The 24490-nt window shown below is 41.9% G+C and overlaps 1 protein-coding gene across 1 annotated transcript in view; it reads right to left on the reverse strand.

Moving 5' to 3' along the window:
- ESYT2 (extended synaptotagmin 2) overlaps positions 1 to 24490 on the reverse strand; it is a gene marked incomplete at its 5' end in the record, with an annotated part of 189944 nt that overhangs the window by 90104 nt on the left and 75350 nt on the right. The window contains 5 exons of the mRNA XM_019507948.1: positions 13211 to 13300; positions 14591 to 14663; positions 17118 to 17194; positions 22215 to 22349; positions 23645 to 23686. Of these exons, the coding sequence (XP_019363493.1) occupies positions 13211 to 13300; positions 14591 to 14663; positions 17118 to 17194; positions 22215 to 22349; positions 23645 to 23686 (417 nt within the window). The remainder of the gene's footprint in view (positions 1 to 13210; positions 13301 to 14590; positions 14664 to 17117; positions 17195 to 22214; positions 22350 to 23644; positions 23687 to 24490) is intronic.

The raw sequence follows: 24490 nt of genomic DNA on the forward strand, positions 1-24490 counted from the left end.
CTGGGTTCACAAGACCCCAGACAGGTGATCATCCAACCTCCTCTTGAATTTGCCCAAGGTAGGGGCGAGGACCACTTCCCTGGGAAGCTGGTTCCAGATTTTGGCCACCCTAACTGTAAAATATTGCCTCCTAATCTCTAACCTAAACCTGTTCTCCATCAGCTTATTACCACCGTTCCTTGTCACCCCAGGTGGTGCTCGGGAGAAAAGGGCTCTACCTATTTGCTGTTGATCTCCCCTGATGAGTTTGTAGGCAGCCACCAGGTTCCCCCTCAGCCTCTTCTTGCTGAGGCTGAACAGGTTCAGGTCCCTCAGTCTCTCCTCATAGGGCCTGTCCTGCTGCCCTCTCACCAAGCAGGTGGCCCTCCTCTGAACCCTCTCCAGGCTGGCCACATCCCTCTTGAAGTGCAGCACCCAGTACTGGACGCAGTACTCCAATTGCAGCCTGACCAAAGTCGCATACGGGGGAGTGTCACCTCTCTGGACCGGCTTGAGATGCACCTTTGGATGCATGACAAAGTATGACTGGCCTTGCTGGCTGTGGTCTGGCATTGGTGGCTCATGTTCATCTTGGAGTCAATAATGACTCCAAGATCCCTTTCCGCCTCTGTGCTTTCAAGAGGGAAACTCCTCAGCCTGTATGTATACTGTGGATTCCTTCTCCCAAGGTGCAGCACCCTGCAATTGTCTATGCTGAACCCCATCCTATTCTCGTCTGCCCACTTCTGTAGTCTGTCTAACTCTATCTGCAGCCTCTCTCTCCCTTCAAGTGTGTCCACCTCACCCCACATCTTAAGTGTCATCAGCAAACTTGGACAGCGTGCTTTCCACCCACTTGTCCAAATCGCTGATGAAGATGTTAAACAGCACGGGCCTGAGGACCAAGCCCTGGGGTACCCCACTGCTCACATCTCAACAGGCTGAGTATGACCCATCCACCACTACTCTCTGGGTGCGCTCCATCAGCCAATTTTTTACCCATCCAACTATGCAGGCATCAATGCCACAGTCCCCTAATTTATTCATGAGGATGGGGTGAGAGGCAGTGTCAAAGGCCTTCTTAAAGTCTAGAAAGACTACGTCCATGGTGACACCATCATCCAAGGATTTAGTTACATGGTCATAAAAGGCAATCAGGTTGGTCTGTTGAGCACTTCTTTGACTGACAGTCTGAAAGTGCTTTACAAAGACGAGGTTACGTCAGTCTCATTTTCCAATAGAAAGAAAAAGTGGCAGAGTTGAGAATAAGACTCCTGTTTCCTTTCTCCCAGTTCTTGCTCTACTAGGGACAATGCCTGCCCTTGGTCATGACATGTTGCCAGATAACAAGTCTGTAAGGAGGTATTTATGATATGGAGATGCCAAGGGATCAAAAGCCTAATTGCGTCATGAAGACTTTTAGCAAGGGAATGCAGAACTAACAACCAGATTGGAAAGGCTCCATCCACCTTGGAGAGCAGAACTGACTAGATTGCTTAGGGCATATTTATATATGGAATGCTAGTATTGGTGATAACAAAGTAAAATATTCAAGAAGGATTTGGTCTTACCTTCAGCTCTTATGTTAGACTAAACAAAGAGGCTGTTGTGGATTCTTGTAGCCAAGTTTAAATTTCAAGCTAACCACTGAAGTTTTTATTTTCTGAGTACCACAAAAGCTTATAAAGACCCATACCCTCCTTCTGGAGTTATTTTCAATTAGCATAGAATTAGTTATAATTTTACACCTATAATTACATGAAAACAAAAATATGATAGTGTATGGTGCAATGTATGTATTTAGAAAACTCACCACAGATGATGTAAAGTATCAATATTCTTTTCTGAATGTTCATGGGACACATGATAGGTATATGATCCTGTAAAATTCATACCAACTAAAAGAAAATGTAATGAGGCTATCAAAAACTTCTTTGCTTTTAGAACAGTGAAGCAGTACAATAGCTTGTCTAGGGAAGCTGTGGAATCTCCATTGTTGAAGGTGTTCAAGAAGAAGTTGGATAAGCATTGACCAGGTGTAGCTATGTCCATGGTATTTACTATGGGTATTTCCCATACTTCTGGGCTTTGCTCATTGCCACATGGGGCCAGAAGGAATGTTTTCTCTTCTTGCTACTTCAGGTGTCAGGGCACCTTCCTCAAAACCATTAGGTGTTGGCTGCAGACAAGACTAAGGATATGGACTGGGGTGTGCTCCTTCTAAGACTTAATCCTGGAAATTCCTGGCTAGGGGATTTGCCCCTCTGCTCAGTGTCAGACTGATCGCGTCTTTAGAGTCAGGAAGGAATTTTACCCCATAGTCAGATTGCTACAGCCTTTGTAGCAGAAGGACGTTGGCCCCCATGGTCCCTTTGCTTTACCTGTGGCAGGCTAGGGTGTTATGTCTTGTGGTTCTGTCAGGGCAGACTGCATAGTTTTTCCTAAGAGGCTAGACAACGGATTTGTATAGGATAGTTTGGATAGGGGTGATCCTATCTCAGGCAGGCAGCTGGACTAGCTGACCTCTAGAGGTCCCTTCCAGCCCTACTTTTCAATGATTCTATGAAATGAGTAAAAAGTTTCTTGCAAGCCCAGATGAAGAACACAATTTATAATGAATGGTTATAATTTGAAAAAAAATAAAAACATCAAGGCAAGGGAGGTTAAGTGACTGTGCTGTTACTCATCAAGTCTTTGACAATACAAATAGTTAGAGCACATCTCCCAAATTTTAAAAGGCTAACACTTGCTATCACAGGGGACAGCTGGGGGTGGGGGGCAGCAGTGGGGACAGTCAGTAGGGGAGCAGGTGGTAGGGGACAGACAGTGGCAGAGTGGTGGGGGGGGCAGCTGGGGCACTGTCAGTAGGGGGTAGGCTGTGAGGGGTAGATGGTAGGGGTGGGGACAAATTATGTTCCGGAGAACAGACAGGAAGCAGGGGGTGGCTACTCCTCCCCTTCACTTCTGGTCTATGACAAAGATGGGAACAGCTGCCCCCAAGCCTTCTCCAGACTGGGGTGACCCTGATCTGAAGAAGGCACATTTTCTTCAGATTTAGCCAGACAGATAGACAAGCTATTCACAAGGTAACAAACATAACCATTGCTTCAATATAAAATGTTTTGGAAGAGATCTAAATCTTCTTATGTCAGGTGTAAGTGAACTTTTCTTTGAGAGATACTCTTCTGACATCCAGCTATTAAAGAGTTCCTTTCACACATCCATCTGGAGAAGCCAGTACCCTGTTTCTGAAACTAGATCTGCAGATACATTAGATGCAACAAAACAATTCCTATGATTAGGACCTAAAAATTATCAGCATTGCAGAAACGCTCAGCATTTTTAAAGAGTGGATGCTTTTACAGCTGCCTAAATATGGACAAGGGAATCTGACATAATGTGCCAATTTTTAAAAAACTTTGGCTTTGATTTATAAGCTAGATAAATTAAGTTGACTCACTAGATCTTAGGCTCTTTTCCTAGACTTTTGTTCTGTGATTATGGATGCTATGAAATTAATGGAGCTCATCCCTCAGAAAACATCAGAGCTGAGAGCAGTAGTTCTCAACCTTTTTAGACTTTAGGCACCCCTTCATTGCTATTGGGAATCGAGTGGCAATCCATTTCATAAACTAATGTATTTATTATGGTACTTGCCTCCTTGCACAGGGGCCAGGACAAGAAGGGTAGGAGCAGTAACTTGCCTCTTTGTACAGGAACCAAGCAGAGAGGGAGGAGAAGGTGCTTACCTCCTCACATGAAGGCTGAGTAGTAAGGAGTATGTGCTTACCTCCTTACAACCTGCAGCACCCTTAAAATGATCTCACAGCAGCCAAATATGTCACAGCACCCCAGTTGAGAATCACTGACCCAGCAAGTCCCAACACACTTAAGTTTGGTCTATAAATACATGATTTATTTTTGCCCGTTCTGCCACAGTGAAAGAGGCACTTCCTTGGCTGAAATACTAAATGTACAATACACATTATAACACTTTCTAAATGTTTGGTTTCTTGTAGCAATAAAACGTTCCCTCAGAAAGGCTGCTTTAGGGCTCCTGTTCTTGTGACTTCCCAATTCAATCAATATCCACTATGAAGTTATAATATCCACACTTAGAGTTAATATGCACCAGCTGGAGGGTTTGTAAAAACACGTTTATAGAAAGGCAACACTTCACAGGGGCAAAAATTTCAATAGCTGCAGTACACAGAAAAGTTAGCAGTGACAATTGCCAGTTATAACTGTTTACTAGTAACAACAAAATGACACCTACTTTATTTAATTTGCAAGGCAGAGGTTCTCCTAGACCCATGACAGCTGTTTTTAGGCTACATAGAACTTAACGAATTAATTCTAGGCACAATCATGACAGGATTGGAAGCAGACCCCACATCAGAAGCAAGGTCAGAATGGTAACAAATTCTCAAATCTTATAGTGGGGAGTGTCAGGGAAGCGAAGAGACACCAGTGGCAGAGAGTAAGACACCAGGGTTTGAAGGGTGCTTCAAAGCAGCTGTCCCATTGTTGAAGCTACACAGAGCCACACAGGGAACCTTGTTCTCCAGGTGTTTCCGAGAGGAGGAGGAAGGAATGTGAGCTCCACGACAGGGAGGGACTCAGAGCAGACAAAGGGGGAACAACCAGAACCGGAAGTTCCTGAATCCAACAGAGTGAGAGAGGGAATGGCTGAGAGCATCCAGGAGGCTGCAAGGAAGGTTCTTCAGGGAGTCAGCTCTAATGAGAGAGCTGACAGGGAAGAAGCCAAGACAAAGTAGCTTTCAGGTAACCTGAAGCTTCAGCAGAGCAGACCAGCAAGAACGACTAAGAAGGAGGTACCATAAAGACCTGAATAGAAGAACAGAGATAAGTTAACTTTGTTTTCACCACCTGGGAAGAACCCTCATAGACACAGAGCGATAGTGAAGAGTAACTATCTGCACATATGCCAGGAGGCTGTTTAAAACACAAGTCTGTTCATTTTCTAAAGCCCGGGTGGAGGCTAACCAGGACTAAGTTGGTGGTGATTTATTTGAGTCAGAGGCATAGGAAGGACTCTGACAGATCTGGCAGATTATATGGACTATAAGTTAACATCCAGTGGAATGAGAGATGGTATAGGGGTTGGTGGAGCCCTCACTATACTAAGGCGGACATAAGGACCAATTGTGCAAGAAGCTACATGCCCAGACATTTATTTTTTTCTCCCTTATCAGCAAGTTGTGGCAGGCAAGAGTGTGGGTGTGCAGAATATTGCATCAAGAAGGGTCCTGGCAGTCTTCAGCCAGCTGGCTGAACAGCAACAACTGCCTTAGTAGAAAAAAAAGAAAAGAATAACTTTACAGAGAAGGCAATAACCATCTGAGACTAACTGATTACTTAAATTGAGGAGAGATAGACATCAATTGCACTTTAACGTTCATCAGAAACGGACAGGAGGAAAAAGCAGTAAAGAAAACACGCTTCATTTATAAACTAAGGCATAAAGTTCTGATGTTAAGAAATTCTGTTTTAAACCACAGGGTCAGGTTAAAGTAAGAAGGATCTCTAGAATGTCATTTCCTTCCCTGTCATGAGTATGAGACTCATACAATTCTCTCTTTGTTTAGACAAAAGAATGTACTCCTAAATGCATCAAAGCATGTGTAGGAGAGAACAACTATCTTAAGCTCAAACAAGTATCAGAGGTCCTACTTAACGGCAGAAGACACTGACAAGAAATGCCTTGTTGCAACTGCCAGAGCCACTAGCAAGTTTGAGAGGAAAAGCTACAATATTTAGCAAATTATTTTAGAATCTTGGTAGACAACTTCTTGTTAACCAAACTGCTTTATAAAGGCAGGATAGTTTTAGGCCTTTTTTCAGGACAAATGTTACAAATTAAATAGGGAGCAAAAGGAAAGCTATAAAGGCAAAATTTTCTCTCTTTATGTTACGGTGACAATATTTGGATCTTGGGGAGCACTGGATTTTACAGCTGAATACAAGGCTTTAACCTGTGGCCCAGCAGAGCTCCTAACCACAAGGCAGAATGATAGCTAAGCCAGCCATTTGCTTATGCTAAGTAACTGTCTTAACTGCATTAACCATTTTTTCTGAGAAAAAGCAGCAAGTAGGTCTGTGTGGGTCTGTGCGCTGTGAACAAAGTGACATTTTAGGAATGTGGAAGATGGTATAACCTGAGACAGAAAAACAGACTGGAATGTGAAAAACAACACGTAATTGGTAACAGAATCTGAGATGAACATACGCGAAAAGGTGAATGGTGATTGGTGAAGAAGCCTCCAGAAGCTTCCACGTTTTGGTAAAAGTCCGCCCATTGACTGAAGAAGAGAAAAGTCAAGGTCTTAGACATGCGTTCATAGCAAAACGGCATGGAAGTGAATGACATGCATAGGCAATTCCATGCTAATGAAGCAAACAGTAAACAGAGGTGAAGCTTGAGATAGGAGGAGAAATGGGTGGAACAAAACAAAGAGTGAAGGTGGAGTGAATGTTAATGAGTATAAACCAAAGTGTATAAATGTGGGAAAAAACTATTGCTCACTGCTGCTTCCCTGGTTTCATGGGCTGTGCGTCTGTGAGGGAGCCCGCCCGAAGCCATCTCCATTCTGAATAAAGCTGTTGTGAGCAATGTGTGCTGGTGTTTGCTCCCTGCCTGCTCTGGCTAATGAGTAACAGGACCCAATTGGATCCTTGTCTCCCTAGTCGTTGGGCACCACATGGAGTCAGGGTCTAACACTTTATACTAGAATGAAAGATGGCCAAGGGATCCCTCTAGTATACTAGAAGGAAAGATGGCCAAAGGATCATTTCTCTATTGCCCATGCACAAGTATCAGAGGTCTTTCTTCAAGAGAAAGAAACAATCCAACTGTATTAGGGAAAATGGAAGATACCATTATTGATAGTTCTTATAAACTTGGAAGGAAGCCTAGATAGATCATGCATAAGCTCCATTTGTTATGTTGCAATAGCTGGGTTAGAAAAGGAAGGTGCCTATATTATTACAAGAAAGGAAAGACCCGATGTTTACCAGTGTACTTTCCCAGCGCCCTAAAAAGCTATTATGAACCTTCAGCTTCTCTGTGCAAGGCCCGACAATCAGGAGTTACACTGGGTTAACCAAAACGAGAAAAAACACAGATATAGGCTCTCAGTGTGGAAAAGGACTGTCATGCCTTTTCCATATACCATCTGCTGGTCAGGATTACTTTAAGACAGAGGTGCTCAACCTGTGACCCGTGGGCCAGATCTGGTCCCCAGAGCTGTGTCCTCCGGCCTGTGGAGCTCCCCATGGGTCCAGGAGTTTGGCAGTGGGGAGCAGTCACCTGGATTGTGTGGTCCTGCTAACTAAATCATGGTACAGGGTTGTGCAAGGTCCAATCTTGGTGCGCAGGCCTGGTGCATAGAGCCAGGGCCCAATTCCAGTGTGCAAGGCAGGGCTGGTGTGGGGTCTGATCCCAAGGCTGGGTAGAGGCAGCACAGGACACCAGGGCATGATCCTGGCAGGCAGGGCCTAATCCTGGTGCATGGGGCCTGAGCCCAATCCCAGTGTGTGGGGCCAAGTGGGGGGTTGCATTAGTAGCACCAGGTAATGGTGTGTGGGGCCAACATAGGGCCTGATCCAGATTAAAGGGGCCAGCTGTGGCCATGCTGAGCCTGATCCTGATGCATAGGGCACAGTTCAACCTGCAAACCACCACCACGCCCCTTGTCTGGTCCACAGGGTTAAAAGGATTAGCACCACTGTCTCAATGTAATTCTGGTACTGTGGAAACATTCACTTCAGCATCCTAATGTAATCAGATTTATTATTACTATGTAAGCACACAGTATTACAAAAGCTTCTTCATTTATTTGACTTTTCAGATCAATTAGACTATCTCTAAGCAGAAGTGATTCTCTGGTTGTGGAGCTATTCCACTGAGCTTTGATTCATAGACTGTTAGGGGCTGGAAGGGACTTTGCAGATCATTGGGTCCAGACACCCTGCTCTAGGCAGGCAGACAACTGGGGTCAAGTGACCCCAGTGAGGTGACCATCTAGTCTCCTCTCGAAAACCTCCAGGGTAGGTGAATGTACCACCTCTGGAGGGAGTTTATTCCACAGTCCGGACACCCTGACTGTAAAGTTTTTCTTGGTATTAAGCCTGAAGCCTGGAGTTCGTATCCATTGGTTTTAGTCTTCCCTGGCAGTGTCCTAGTGAACAGTTGTTCACTGAGCTCCTGATGCACTCCCCTGATATAGTAGTAAGCCACTATCAAGTCCCCTCTCAACCTTCTCTTTAGGCTAAAGAGGCCCAGGTCCCTCAGCCTTTCTTGGTATGGTTTGCCTTGCAAGTCCCTGATCATACGGGTGGTTTTTTTCTGGACCCTCTCAAGTTTTTCCACATCCTTACTGAAATGCAGCGCCCAGAACTGGATGCAGTACTCCAACTGCCGTCTCACCAGTGCTGAGTACAGCGGGAGTAATACTTCCTTAGTTTTATACAAGATGCATTGGTTGATGCATGCCAGCGTGTTGTTTGCCTTGCTGACCACCGCCTCGCATTGATGGCTCATATTCATACGATGGTCAATCACTACCCCTAGGTCCCTTTCAGCCATGGTGCAAGTCAAGCTGTCACCACCAAGCCTGTATGTATGTTGAGGGTTGTTTGCCCTCAGATGAAGCACCTTACATTTGCAAGTATTAAACTTCATCTGGTTCTGGTCTGCCCAACTCTTGAGACTGTCCAGGCCCACCTGTATCTGCGACCTATCTTCTGACGTGACCACACTGCCCCATAACTTGGTGTCATCCGTGAACCTGGCCAGCGAGCTCTTCACTCCTCCATCCAAATAATCGATTTAATAAGCATTAATCATTGATTTAATAATAATTTGCTTTAATAAGTATGCAGAATATCTGGGTCTTCAAGGAATAATGTTACTTGCTGTTGTAATTCATTTGCGTTAGTGGGGAGTTTCCAGAAGCAGAAACTTTTAATCTTTCTCTCCCTAAGTTGCATAAGAGCAGAGTGTCTTTTCTGAAGCATATTCAAATCATGGGTAAAAATTTTAAGAAGTCCTGAAATGCCTAAAAGACTAAGTCTCATGGATGCAGGTGATTGTATTACTTTATAGTCAAATTTGTACATAACCAAAATGGAGAGATAGCAAACAGAAGGACTGAAACAAAGGCAAAATAAGCAGAGAGATGGCAATATTTGATTTAGTAGAAACACACAGGGGAAAACACAGTTATAAAATTTCCCAGAAGCTGCCTAGTTTTTTCTTAAAAATAAAGGTGTTTTTTTTTAACCCTTTCTGTAACACATTTTCAGGTTTTTAGAACTGTAACTTGGAATTCTAGTTGCTTCAGAAAGATGTGATATTGGGACAGGGATTTCAACATTAAGCAACATGTCACTAGGAAATCTTGAGCGCCACCAACACACAGAAGTACTAAAAGTAGATATTTTAATAACAAAATCAAATCAGAATAACCTGTTCATTATGTGGTATTTTATGTCCAAGTTTAACAGAGGTAAAAGATGCCAGCAGAGGAAGTCAGTTTAACTTTCAAGAGAAAGATGTAATATAAAGTTAACTCAAGTTCAGGACATAGTTATATTTAGTCATACAAAAATTTACAAGCTTTAACTCACATTTCTGGACTACCAGAAAATTCTCCCTTTTATATTTTTAGTATTAAATCATAGTTGAACTTTAAAAAGGAAAGCCAGCTTCAGAATATTTTCACTCTTTTGAAATTGTACATGTAAATATATAAAATAAGTAGAAAAGCCTTTCCCCAAAAACCTAGTCTTTAGAAGATTTTATTAGAAAGTCCAGACAGAGGGCTCTTGCAATACAAAAACCACACAAACATTGCTCAAGAAAGATAGAAGGCCCCAGCACACTCACTAAATAAGAATGTTCAGAATTATTAATTTAGACAAGAGTTGCCTTATATAGTCATCAAGGCCAGCAAACAGATGCTACAGAGCAAGTGGAACTGTTGCCAGTTACTTTAGACTGGAAAATATGAGAACAAAATCCTCTGCTAGTTGCCAGCTAATTCCTCCTGTTCCTCTCTCCTAACAAAAATACTAAAGAAAAGCTTTTCTTGGCCACTGCCATCAACTTCTAGGCAGTGGATAGAATTGTGTTACAGAACTTTGCTGCTGTAGTAGTGCACCTGATTTTACATTTCCTACAGAAGTTACACACACAAACAATTAAGAATATTCAAAGGGTAAGAAATCCTGTTGTAAGAAAACATACACTTTAATAGGCAGTGGTCTACCTTGCCAAATTAGCAGACTGCTTCTTTTGGACAATCCATATTCAGTTGGGATGAACCATTCTCACTACCTTAGTTTCAAGGGTCTGATACTTTTAGGGATTTTTCTCATAATTCACCACCTTGCCAAGAAGAACCAAAATACAGGGTTTTTTTCCCCCTTTGGTTTCCAACAACAAGGAATTAAACTACTCCCAAACACAAAATTAAATTCCACAGTCACCAAGCACTACCATATAGCAGCATGATATGACTCCACCCTTTACCTGGAAATGTTCACCAATTTATCCAGAAAATATTGCCTTACAAATCTTACATGTGTTTTTTGGGTTAGACTAGGCACAAATGTTTCTCCAAAATGGATAGAACAATCTACACAACAAAGTCAAAGCTTTATGAGCTGCAAGGCTCCTCAAACAAACCATCCTTTCCTGATTAAGATATATTAGTATCAGTTACTCCAAGACTTTTCCTAGACTAAAAATATACACATATTAGCCAATTGGCAAAACTTTGTCCTGGAAGCTAGTAAGTGTTCATTAAAATATAAAAAATGAAGATGCCAATTTAGAGCAGGCTGTAAAGGAAATAGTGGGAACAATTAACTGAAGAAGTTCTAAAAGCAACATTTTTAGAACAAGTTATAAATACAGCCACTTTTTTCAGAGACCACAAGTCAGACTTTGTTCTAGAGTGCTTGTTACAATTTATGGAAAAGAATGCAAGTCCTGCAAAGTTTAACAAGACCAAAAGATTCCAGTACGCATCTCAAACATGTTCTCAGTCAAAAAGCATAAGCACAAATAGGAAAAATCCTGAGAAATGCTCACACTTCATTTTCTGGCAGCTTTATACCATTCAGACCTGAAGATTAGTAAACAGGCTCTTCGACAATTATTGGTTTTAGGTAATTTTTGACAGATTAAGACTAATGGGCACTTTACACATATTTTGGGGATGGTGGGGGGAGGTGCTTTAATTAGAGTGGCTCTAAGAGCCACTCTAATTAAAGGGCCGCAGCATCTTGTGCAACAGCATCCCCATGCTTCAAAATGGTAGTGGGGGTGCTTGAACTAAAGCTTGTTTGATGAGCTTTAGTTGAAGTGCCCCAACACCATTTTGAAGCATGGGGATGCTAATACACAAGACATGGAGGCTTGCTGCAGTGTGGTAATTACCACACTTAATCAAGTCTGCTCCGACATGCTGCAATTACAGAGCACTGGAGCAGCCTCCATGCTTGTGTATAGGCACCCCATGATTGTATCTAGGATGAAAACAACGTTTGATATCATCAAGGCATGTCTAGAAGACTAAAATGAAACTGAAAGATCAGGTCCCAAAGCACCTTCCCTAAGTTTTGAAGACAACTCTCAAACCACTAGCTAGATTTTGAAGGTTTTACACAAGAATTCATATTTATCTCAGTCTCTTAACGATGACAGTTGTGCAGCTGTGTCTCAGATCCCAAATGAAAGTTAATTCAGCAAGAAGTACTGTAAAGTAACACTAAATATGTACAACAGACAGATGGAAATAATATTTTTCACATACTGAAAATTACATTTGCCATCTTTAATCCAGAATCTCTTGTGTTAAACCTAAACCAAGGTTTATTGTGAATAACTATCATATACTATATTTGGAGTGAAAGCTATTAGTATGAAGCACTTAGTCCATGATCTGTCAATAGACAAGCCATAATTTAAAGTCAGTAGTCAAGAAATCTTGGAATTGTATGACCCAAAGGCTTGGATCCTAGCTTTCTGATGGTATAAAACATGAATCTACAACCTGTTCAAATCAGATGACAAGTAGAAAAGGAAGAAAAATGTTCATATAATAAAGATATGGCTTTGTGACAGGTGATAATAAGGACAGATGTCATATGATGCGTCAGCTCAAAGAAATTGGTGGGAGCACTAAGCCTGTCTCAAGCCTTGGATTAATTATTCCGAAGGAAAAATAGAAGAGTACAGCTGTATCATGTTACCACGAGGAAAGCTAGAACGTGAATTTCCATCATACTGGCTCTCTTCTGCCCATGTGTATGCTCTTTTTCCTGTGCTAAATGTGTAGGGGCTTACCCCTTAACAAAACGGGGGAGTAAGACATCTCATCTTTACTTCAGGAAAGAACCTGCACGTGGACACCAACTGCAGAGTTGCAGATGAACTGTAAGTGCTCGCCCTGGTTTACCTGTAACTTGCTTGTCTTCCCAGTCTCAAAGTTTAAGCTTTTTCCATAGCTTGTACCTCATTCCAAATGCAAGAGTACAATTTTGAAGTTTCTTGGAAGATTTCTTTTTTTATGACATTCCTTTTGTAAGGAATTTCTGGATTCCAGAAATAGGAAAACCCTGAATTACCCAAGTACACATTCTTGCTTCTGTAAATATAGGTTCCTGCTACCTACACATCCTTTTATGCTGTAATGCAGAATGAGTTGATTTGGGCTCACGGAAGTCAAAAGAAATGTCCATTTCCATAGTTGTTTTTGTGATGCAATACTGAGATGACTCAAATGGACATAACTGCCTAAATAAGGACTAGATTTCTAAGGTATTACAGTACCGATAATCTAAATTTGAATACAGAAATTAGATACTTTTAAGAAGAGATAAAAATACAGACAAAAATGGAAATAGTTTTATGTGAGTGTCTTTGTTCTAAGATCCCAGAATAATTTTACTATTGCATATTCATTCCAAAGCTTTTAAACAACGTTTAGCCTCTAAGGATACCATAACTTTTGCTAGGGTATTATTTGGAAAGTCTGAGTATATCCTAAGACAAGATAACATAATGTAAGCATTCTAAATATTCATCCAGTATCATCATGATTTACTTTCTCTTTCCTAAGAAAAAAATCAAACAAACTTATTCACTCTCTTATTCTTCTTAATGCAATATTCAAGAAGCAGAATATTGATTCATACTTACGGGCTTCCTAAGGAAGAAAATAGACAGTGCTCCAATTAAGGGCATGTCCCCAATCAATGGTTCCAGAATAACCCTCATTGTGCCATGAATCTGGAAAAAAAATGAATGGTGTTAAATTAATTATCAAGCATATCCAATAGTAAATATGCACTGATGTTTTTGAAAGTCCTTCCTTACAGGTGAAATTTAGGCAGTGCAATGACTATGTCATCCAAGACTAACTAAAGGGGCAAGTGCTATCTAGGTTCCCCTCATGAAAGTTTCCTATATATGGCAAAATTCAGCCTAAACAGTGTTAAATTACACAGTGTTGATATACTTTGATTTACACACTGTGAATATCATAGTTCCCTGGATGCAATTGGAATGTAAATAAATAAATAAATAAGGAAAAAATATTTTACTATAAACCACAGACTATTATGGAATACAGTGGATTTTTTTAGGTGAATTATCTAATTATTTTATCTCCATCTGAGTGGGTGCATCTGTATGTGGAGATCTGGACTGGTTGCACATAGCTGGGAGGCAGCTGCCCCCAGAGTGGGGACAACTCTCCCTACCCTGCAGAGATCGGCACTGATCCTGATCTCCACACAGCTGAGAGGGAGCGCCCTGCAGCTGGGACAGCTCTCCCCACATCACAGGCTTAGCCAGGCAGCAGTGGCCTGCTGTAAAGCATTTTCTTACTAAACAGGAAGGACAAGTTGAAAAGAATGCTTTTAAAACAAATGATTCTCTACATCAATAATACAAACTTCCATGACTGAGATGCCCTGCAGGAAGGACATCTGAGATGCTTACATGAACATTATTTTTACACTTAATGACCTATCTTCTGAACTAAGGAAACAGAATGAAAGGATTTGTATTTGGCAAACTGTGCTATATATGTGCATGTGTGCATCTCAGACAAAGGTGATACTGTATATGAAAAAAACATTTATTTTCACATTTGAGAGGATAACTCCTATTTCAATTATTTTGCTATTATTCAGCAAATAGTAATCACTGGGGATCCTGGTTCTCTCTTATTAAAAAAAAAAAATCCCCAATTTTTGGGTTAAAAAAAGTAACCCAAAATCCACATTTTTTCCATGTTTAAAACGAAATGCCACTAATATGTACACAAACACCCCCCAGTGGTATTTCATTTTGATCATGGAAAAATGTGGATTTTGGGTTACTTTTTAAAATCTGAAAAGTGGGATTTTTTTTTTAAATCAGAGAAAGCCAGGATTCCTGGTAGCCACTAAATAATTTGCAAGCAATGAAAACAACAGACTTAGTGAAATTTTGTTTTTCAGCAAGAGCTGAAGTATATCACAAAGTATGAGATATCTTGTAAAACAGTTAAAACAAAGAAAGATTGAACTTTACCTGTATGCTTTTCACACCAGCTCTGCAGAAGTATCTCTTGATCACCAAATCAATTTCACAATTGCCAACAAAACTAAAAAAGGACAGAAAAATAGTGACATTTAAATTTTACTTTTTTTAAACTCCAAAATTGCAACACACTTTACTGCTACCTCCAGCATTTTTTTTTATCATACTGAAGTCAAACATTCTGTATAAAACAGTTGTACACACAACTGTAATCACAACCTATACAGAAATAAATCCCTAATCTTAAAACACTAATTCAACCTTATTAGACATTTCATTTTAGTGCATCTAGTAATGGGTCTTGTAGGTCATGGTATGGGTTCCAGACTGCTTCACACTGAGGTGCTTTGGATTATTTTATACACAGATGTAGTAACACTGTCTGTGATTAAGGCCACATGACCCTTTCTATTATAAAAACCTGCTTTCCCTTTCTCACATCCTTGCAAACTTTGGGCTATAATTTTAAAAGCCAGGTTTTGGCCTCAAGCCTAATTGTTTCAGAAAATTTCAATAAACAATGATTTAGTATTTCCATAAAGGTGTGTGTATGCATGCATACACACACTAATACACACACACACACACATTCCGGCAATTAAATTTTAAGCAACTATGGAATCCCCATGCTTTGGACCAGGAACTGAGATTTAGCAACGGTGGCCTCTGCATCAGAGAGGTGTCTTTTGTTATTCTTGTGGAAATCCACCCAAATTTGGCTAAGTTACAAAACTGAAAACTTGTGTTGCACTTACTTGGTTTTGACTCACTAGACTTTAATAATTTAATTCCCTAAAGATTCCATCTGCCCAGAGCATGTTCCAGCACAGGACTGAGTAGGACTTCACCTCTCACTACAGCTCACAATACTAGGCATGGCCACATGAACTGAGAGCTGGAATTTTCTGCTCTGAAGGAATTTTACTAGGCCAAACTAGGGCAGAAAAGGAACTTGTTTAATTTACGTGCAAAAAGGTCAAGAGGAGGAAGAAGGCAGAATCAAAAACTCATAAGTGTAGACTACTGACAGAAAGGTATGGAAGTTCCTGACTGAAAAGAATCTGGCACTTGCTGGCTAAGGGGACTGAGGCTAGGAATAAATGGAAGGTAGAAGGTTAGTAGAAAAGGGACTGAGATCATGTAAGGTGCTGGGAAAAAGGGGGTGGGACAGGATCAGCAAAGACTCCAGGACTGAGAACAAGTGAAGGTAACACATCTAAAGATGATCTGGAATGCAAAAAAAACCTTGTCCCTTTTTAGTATAATCTTTCTCGGTACATTAGAAAGGATATAGAAAATAAGACTAGTCTAGAATGGCTTCAAAACTCTTAAGTGTAGTTTTACAAGACTCAGTACCATTTTTGCCTGAAAAGGCCAATCACTTTTTTGTTAAATATATTTTACTCTGATTGTGTGATGGATCTTTTCCTTGGGAGGAAGAATTTCAGTCCCTTTTCCTGCTTTGTGGGACAGACAGGGACATGCACACACCCCTAAATGAATCAGCATACATCTATATCTTGGTCTATTTGTATAACTACCCACCATGCTGCATTCTGTAAAGGCAAGTGAGAAAAACCACTGATTGCATTATTTGTTCCCCACAGAAGTTCGTTCCATTTCAGAGCATGGAAATCCAGCCTGAAGAGTTCCAAAAATATTGTCAGTGACTAGCTGCCTCCCTGTTCTCAAAGAGGCTGGACTTACCTGTCCCTTCTCACTCAAGTAAACCTCTTCTGGTCTCTCAAAAAAACAAACAAACCACATTTGTTTTGCGATTTGAGGAAAGGCTTCTCAGAAATTCCACCTCACATTGCCTGGGTTTCATGTGGGATGGCTAAAGCCACAGAACTGCAGAGCTTAGAGATGGCCAAGCTCCACTGCACCGGAAATGTGGCTATTGGTGCATGCTGCCCTTCTGGCTTCCACCCCTTCGTAGAGGTGAATGTGTGGAAAGGGGACATGGCCCAGTTAGTTCTTTTCAATCTTGCCTCCTTCCTTTCTGCTTGGTGAAGGGAGTCAAAGAACTGAAGGGCACTTCAGACCCCTCCTGCAAGCAGGCTGAAATGCTTCGTGGAAAAAAATCTAAAGGCTTTAGTATGAAAGATTCCAGTAACTTTTTTTTGCTTTACTTTAAAACTAACCTATATGAATGGAGTAGTATAGAAAGAGTAAGACTGTCATATTAAAGTCTTACCCCAGACTAAGCAAGACTTTATGCCTAAAGTATAACCTCCAATAATTAAGTGGTGCTCCTTCACAATAATCATTTTAAAATAATGTATTCAAAAAGTAAGCCTGCAAACTTCCTTGTTTAGGAAAAAACTACTTAATGTGCACTTCTTTCTCTATCAACAAGCATATTAAAAGTGATTACATTTGCTTAAAGAAATAGACTCCTAAAACTACAACTCTATTACAAAACCAAACAACATGAGCACAGAATCAAATGACAAATTTATATACTCTAAAATGTTTTTATAAAGGATGTGTATGCTCTGGTATATTAATGATTTACCTGATCTGAAGATCCAAAACAATCTGCCTTTTATCCACATTTTCAGTGTACACTTTTACACCATTTATTCTAATTGGCTGAAACAATAAGAATAGGATTGCTATATTAAAAAGCCCTTCTTCCCAAATGTATCAAGCAATGTTATCTTTAACATAAAAGTTCAGCATTCAAACATTTGCAGCAGAAGTCACTTAAATATTTACTATTGGCATTATTCAAAGCATTACTGGAAAAACGCAATTTAAAACAGTAATTTATTAAGTGTGACTATCTAAAGGGGTAGGAATTAACCTGTCACATGCTCAGCTTTAAAGGAACGCTGCTTTATTATGGTTTGACAATTATGGTGGAACCTTGCCAGGAAAAAGGATTCAGTGCTAGATTTCAGGCTTTCCCCACATATTTTATATATCAAGACATTCATCCTCTAGTATCCCCGGGGGTACTTGGGAGGGCCCTCGGGGGTACGCACAGGCAAGCAACGATGGAGCGCCACCACCCCACACCTCCGCCTCCCAGGAGCAGGCTGGGGGCGGGGATGGCGGCAAGGGCAGCGGTGCCCCTCTGCAGGCCACGCAGGTGCACCCAGCTAGCCAGTCACGGTGTGGAAGCGAACCTCGCATGTGGCAGCTGCCACCACTTCGCACCACCCCATGCGGCTGCTGCTCCGCAACTGGCCGTGTGCCCCCCACCAGTGCCACATCTGGTTACTGGGGGTACACTTACTAAAAAAGGTTGAAAACCCTGCTCTAACATTTCTATCTGAATTGACAACACTTATAATCCTTCCCAGCAGAAGCATCCCATCTCTCTTCATATATCAGACTTGTTACTATATCAGCTTTCAACAGACGTTTATGGAAGTGTTATCCATTTGTAACACAACCACCCATATATTAGCTAATTTGTGGGAAATGTGATGGAGAAACCTCAAGCAATTCTTTCTGTCCACACAGCTTGGCAAAGTTTCATTTCTTCCTATCCTCAGAACTGACAAACTAAGATTCACATTCTAAACTCCTATTGTAGGGCACAGAAGTACATCACCAAAAAGTCACTGATTTAATCTAGACCCAGTCTGAACAATTAAGATCAGAATATGACTGATTTTCTATATAGGGTATTTACATCATCATGGCAATGACTGTTTTCATGAGTGAAGGTAAGGTTCTCGCAACCCTGCCTTGTGGGTCACAGTGCAAACTGTAATTCTGAAACTTGCTCAGTAACCAAGATTTCCATTTTAGTTTCAAATAAAAGTTAATGAATATGTATCACTAGCAATCATATATGATACATTAATATTTTTGATGGAAAGGCAGGATTTCAAGGTACTACACCCTGGGCCAATATAAGTAAATGCTATGGGTCTGTGTGATAGTGAAAGGATATGGTGGCATTGATTACACAAAGAAGTATGTGCTGCATCTTCCAACTTGAAAGGTCTCTTACAACTCTTGAATAACAAGCAGTTTTAGGAGATAGGACAAAGATACATTTTGATATAATTTTTCTAGGAAAACATTTTGCTGATGTACAGCTCTTATAAGTGAATACATGCACTAAGTCTGACCTGAAGCCAATTGAAATCAGTGTAAATATTCCCATCGTTTGCAATAGCTTTCTATTGTGTCCCAATCAGACAATGTTTATAAAAAGCTTTATTTAAGAAAAAACAAATGTGCACATGTCAATCCAACAAGAAAAAAATAAGACTGGTAAATACTGGGTGCATCTACATGTGTGCTTTACTGTGGAGTTGACTAAACAGCTCCACAGTAAAGCGTCGCTATTTACATGTGCACCAGTGTTAGGGCACAGTACATTAACTAACTCCGCCATAAGTTAGTACTGTTGGTGGCAGTACTATCTTATGGAAGAGTAATTAAGTGCGATGAAACACATGTGTAGACAGTGACAGGCTGGCTGGGGCATGAGGGTACTAAAGTGTGGGGGCTGCCTGCTGCGGAGCCCAACACTTTAGCACTCTTGTGCCCCAGCCAGCCCTCCAATGCCCAACACTGCCACTTGGAGCCTGGGGCTGACCCCTTGAGCCTGCTGCCAGCCCTGGCTCAAACGGCTGCTTTCCTGGGTACACATGTAGATGCTGCACCTGGGAGCAGCCAACTCTGGCTTGAACAGAAGCACTAGGTGCTCTAATCTGTATCTTCCCCCAATTTCCAAAACTTCAAATGGTCAATCTGACATTTCTTGTGCTTCAAAGAAATTTCAGAGCTATTCTAAGTTAAATTTGGCTGCAGCAATCTCTAATGATGTATTCTACAGATAGAGACTGCTGGAACACAGCATGCCCTGGTCATAGCATGCACTTCTGATGAACCAAAAAAAATCATTCTGGCCAGGGAAAGCCCCAGCTGATGGACTGAGGAAGCATTCTAGTCAATTTGTGAACCATTTGTGAATCATGAACCTGTCTTTAAAATCAATTAATACACTAAAACAAGAATGTTCTCTATAAAATTATAGATTGGAAGGATGTTACTATACTATATAGATTTGTTTCCAAATTGTTACCCTCTTCTAAGCTTTTCCTACATGGGCCTTTCTTTGACAAACATGATTAATGTTCAAATCAGGCAAAATGCAGCCATTGTATAAGTTTACAAAACTCAATGGAAACCAACAAAGACAAATTCATAAGAAAGGAAAAATAAGGTGGAAGAACATCACAAGAGCCATTTGTACATACTCAGAATGCATTTATAGCACAATTTCTTACAAATACTTAACAAACTTTTCTTTGGTTATACTTTACATTAGCTCCATTATATTAGCAACCATCCACCTGAGCCACCACTGTATGTTATTAGTAGTAACATTTTTAATTCACACTAATATAAAGATAACACATTATCCATACCTAGCCAAAATGCCATGACATTAATGATCAGCACTAATATTAAATGCCATAAACACTGCCAAAGTCTATTATAAAAAGAAAGCAATAACACAGAGGTGGGGAAAATATGGGCCATGGGCTGCATTTGGCCCGTGGTGGGTCTTTGTCCAGCCTGCAGCAGGTCCTGCCTAGCCCAGGCATAGTCCAGCCGTGGCGCATCCTGCTGTCTCCTGGGCATTCAGTAGGGCTGAGGCGTATCCACAGCGGGACTACTTGTCTAGGCAGCCCAGGCAGCAGCAACTCATTCCAGCTGCTGCCGCCACCAGCCCCAGGCCCATGGTACTGGTGGGAACCTATGCTGCAAGCCCCAACTCCACACGCCCTGCGCCTGCTCTGGACTCACCCGCACAGGCTCAGCAGCAGCAGTGCAGGACAAAAACTTGGTGAGGGAGGGGAAGTGGCTCCTCCTTGCCACTGCTAGGCTGCTCCTGCTGCAGCCACCCAGAGCCTGCACTGCACCAGGCTGCCCTGCATCTACACCGCCATCACCACTGCCTCTGTGTTGCCCAGCACAGCAGTGGTGACAGTGTAGAGCAGACATAGGGCAGCCTAGCATGGTGCAAGCTCTGGGCAACTGTAGCAGGAACAGCCTGGTGGTGGTGAGGTGGAAGGGCCTCTTTTCCCCCCCCACTCAGCAACAGTTTCTGTCCTGCGCTGCCACTACTGAGCCTGGGCTGGTGAATCCAGAGAAGGCGTGGGGCGGGATTGTGCAGCGCGAATCCCCACTGGTACCGCAGGGCTGGGGCCAGTGGCAGTGGCAGCCAAAAGCAGCTGTCGCCACCTGGGCTGCTTAGGAAGTCAGTCTCACTGGAGAGCTGCCCCAGCCCTGCTGCATGCCCACAGGGTGGCAGGACATACCACGAGTGGGCAGTGTGGAGCAGGCACAGGGCAGGCCAGGTCAGGGCTGCGTGGGGTCGGTTTCCCACTGATCCACTCCTACTGAGATGAGTCCAGAGCGGATGTGGGGTGCGCTGGGGCTGCACGCTGCTGGCAGTGGCAAATGCCAGCAGGGCATGTGGGCTCTGGGTTGTTGCGGGGTGGGGATGGGTGCTAACCACCTCAGGGAGGGCATGCACATGTGAGTAGGGGGACTCCCATGCACATCCCACTATACCCAAAAACCTTCCTCCACGAACCCCAGAACCACACCCTCCCGCACACACAAATCACACACCCTACAAAGATGACACCCACCCATACCCTCACCGCCCACTAGCCCCATACACACCCCTCTGGGGTGATCCCTACTCGCTGCTACATGCACATACCCCACACAGCAAACAACCCCAAGCTCACCCACAGCCCCCACACACCCTCAGCCACCTCCCCTCCACACGCCCCCAACACCTTACCCATCCACACATACACCCACATATCCCCACAAACATCCACCCACATCCACGCCCCCCCACACACACATCCACAGGCCCCAACAAACCCTACACCCACCCACCCATACCCTTCCACATGCCCAATACACAAGAGTAAGATTTCATTTTGAGCTATTATGAAATCACCTCTATATATACACCACACACACGCGCACAAAATCAGGACAAAAATATATTTTTAAATAAAATTAAAATATGTTTTTGTCAATGTTTAATTTTTAGTATATAATTTGTTTTTCCAGGTCCAAGATAGCAAATCCCTTCCCAACAGGAATACTTCTGGGGGCAAGGGGAAGGATTTCCAAGGGCAAAGGTCAGGGCCTAGGAGGCAGGACTTCCGGTCCCAAAATGGCAACCAGGGGCAGGGCATCTGTCAAGGGGTAGAACTACTTTTGTGGCCCTTGACACCTCACCAAAACTCGTTAAGCAGTCCTCCAGCTGAAATAATTGCCTGCCCCTGCAATAGTAGCAATACTAGCATAGATGATAAACTAAAAGGTAAAAACTGTATTTAAAAAAAAAAAAAAAAAAATCAAAGATTCTTTATACAAAATATCTTTAACCCATGGATTTAATTTCAAATTATTCTTGAAAGTAATAAATATAGTCAATTATGTTAATATTAGGAAATTGAAAGATTACTCTTTGGGCCCTTCCCCATTTTTTGGAAACATTCTCTCTATAGCAGCAACCCCAGCTCAAAAAAGACAAAGTTAATGCTTCTTTAGTAAAACATGAGGGAAGAAACAGATACATTTAAGAGGTCAAATGTTAAAAGAAACTGACCTGGTCACCAATATCAATTTTTGTGAAACTGAAGGTACTAAGGTGGTGGTTTGCTCCTCTCACAGCTGGTTCAATTGTTTCTCGGAAAAGTTTCTCAATAAATTGGCAAATAAAAGGCCACATCTGTTTTACTGTCTGGGAAGAGAGAAAAAGATGATATTGAAGAGTTGTACGCTATCTATGTAGTTTCATTGGGCACCCGGGTAAAAAGCCTTCACACATCAAAGCCACATCCAGGCATGCAGGCACTTTCAGTTTGTGGTTCTGCAGTTTGCACCACCGGGGCAAAATTTACTACTGGGACTTCCTGTAGCAAAAAAAAATATGGTGAGGAAAAAAGGGGCATGGCACTTGCTACAATAGTGTGCGCCGGTACAAATGGAGTCTCAGTCCTCCAGGGAAACGATATGGCTTCCAGTCACAGCGTCTCTACTGTTTCACTTGTGACCCAGCTGCTCTAGCACACCAGCAGGTGGGGAAAGGGCAGTTTGCCCAAAGTGGGACAATCTGTCCCTCATTAAAGCATATGTGCACCGTGTGCACTGCAGCACAAAGCAGTGGCATACTCTCTCTCCAACCACTCTCTCTCTAATCTATCAACTGTAATCCTCAAAGGAAAAACTTACAAAACACTTCCCAGAGACGAGCCTATGAACTCCACTTCATCGACCTCCTGGATACTAAAAATCATGGACTAAATATAGACATTGGATTTATAACACATTATAACCTGGCTGACATCTGACTTCCCAGATACTTCTCCACTATTCATCTCCCTTCTCTCCCCCCCCGACCCAGCCTGTCTCTCACCCATTGACTCCTCAATCTACATCTTCACTGACTGCCTATCTTGTATGCATACCAGCCCAGCCTCTGGCTTCTTTACTTTTCATTCCATCCAGGAAGAGCACACACCAACTGCAGAAACTTCCTCAGCCTGACTAAGGGTTTTTGAACCCTAAAGCTTGATTAAATTTTTCCCCCCAACTATTTAAGTTGGTCTAATAAAATATATCAGATTCACCCAAAGAATCCTGTCAGCTTTATTATTCTGTATTTTATTATGTTTCACATGGAACTTCAGGGTTCCCAATAAGAAAGGGAAAAAAATCCTCTTTACTTCCACATTATAAACCAGAAGGCTAGAGTATCGAAAACCAGCAAAACATGACTATGCTTACATATACAGTTTCAACTGCCTGCAAGACTGATTTTAATTATTTTAGTGCTGACTGAAAAGGATCACTTCAAGGATAGCATATTATTTAGTGACCATTTAAAATAAAGTCATGATTATTGATCCAAGAAATACTGGCTCTTAGCTAAGCCAAGTTATTTTACAAGTCTGACAGGGATCTTTGCATCAGTTAATAGCCAAAACATTAAATGTAGAAAGACAGTAAGTATTTTATCCTTAAGTTTCATCTTACCTTATTGAGCCATTCTGCTCTTTCTGTATCTGGAAAGTGGACCTAAAATGCAAACAAAAATAAAATACACAAAAATTACTACAAAGACTCTCTTGTTGATGAAAATACCATGTAAAAATGTTATGTCACAGAACTAACACAATGAGCCCATAATTACCAAGGAGCAGAGATTCATGTTGACAAGAATGTATTTACTCTGGTCATACCTGAATTTTGACCTACATAAACACTAGGGCTGTGCAAAATTTCGGTAGCCATTTTGTTTGGAGGTGTTTTGGCCCATTTCAGTGCCCAAAACATCAAATACAAAATGAAATGGAAGGCTCCGAAATATCTCCAAAATGAAACAAAACTATCCCAAATGTTTTGGATGTTTCGGCGGCAGGCTTGTGGGGAAACAAACTCAGAAGAAAGAGGGGGAAGGCGAGGGGGGAGGAAGGACTGCTCTGGTATTGACATCCGTAGCCAGCCAGCGTCTGTGATATGCCCCTGAGGTCCCTTCCAATTCCAGTGCTCCGAGGGAGGGACAGCACCCTGAGTTTCCACAATAGGAGGGTGTTTCCACAATAGAAGCACTTATCATGGCCTTTCCTAAGATTATGAACATAAAAAAACCCCCAAACAAGCAGTTTTTGAACTCCTATTTAACTGAACTGTCAAGTTTTGCCCTCTGCACTATAGGACAGATTGTAATACTGGCTTTTGACAGCAGCACTCAACTCCAGGGTTCAGTTTTGGGCATGTGCCTATACCCGAAAAGTCAATGAGCATTTTAAATTTAAATGAATATCTATATCAATGTAATTTAAAACTGGCCTGTTTTGAGACCAAGTTTCCTTTCTTTTC

The sequence above is a fragment of the Gavialis gangeticus genome, unplaced genomic scaffold (assembly GCF_001723915.1).
Source record: "Gavialis gangeticus isolate Ggan-Ray unplaced genomic scaffold, GavGan_comp1, whole genome shotgun sequence".
Taxonomy (NCBI): Eukaryota; Metazoa; Chordata; order Crocodylia; family Gavialidae; genus Gavialis; species Gavialis gangeticus.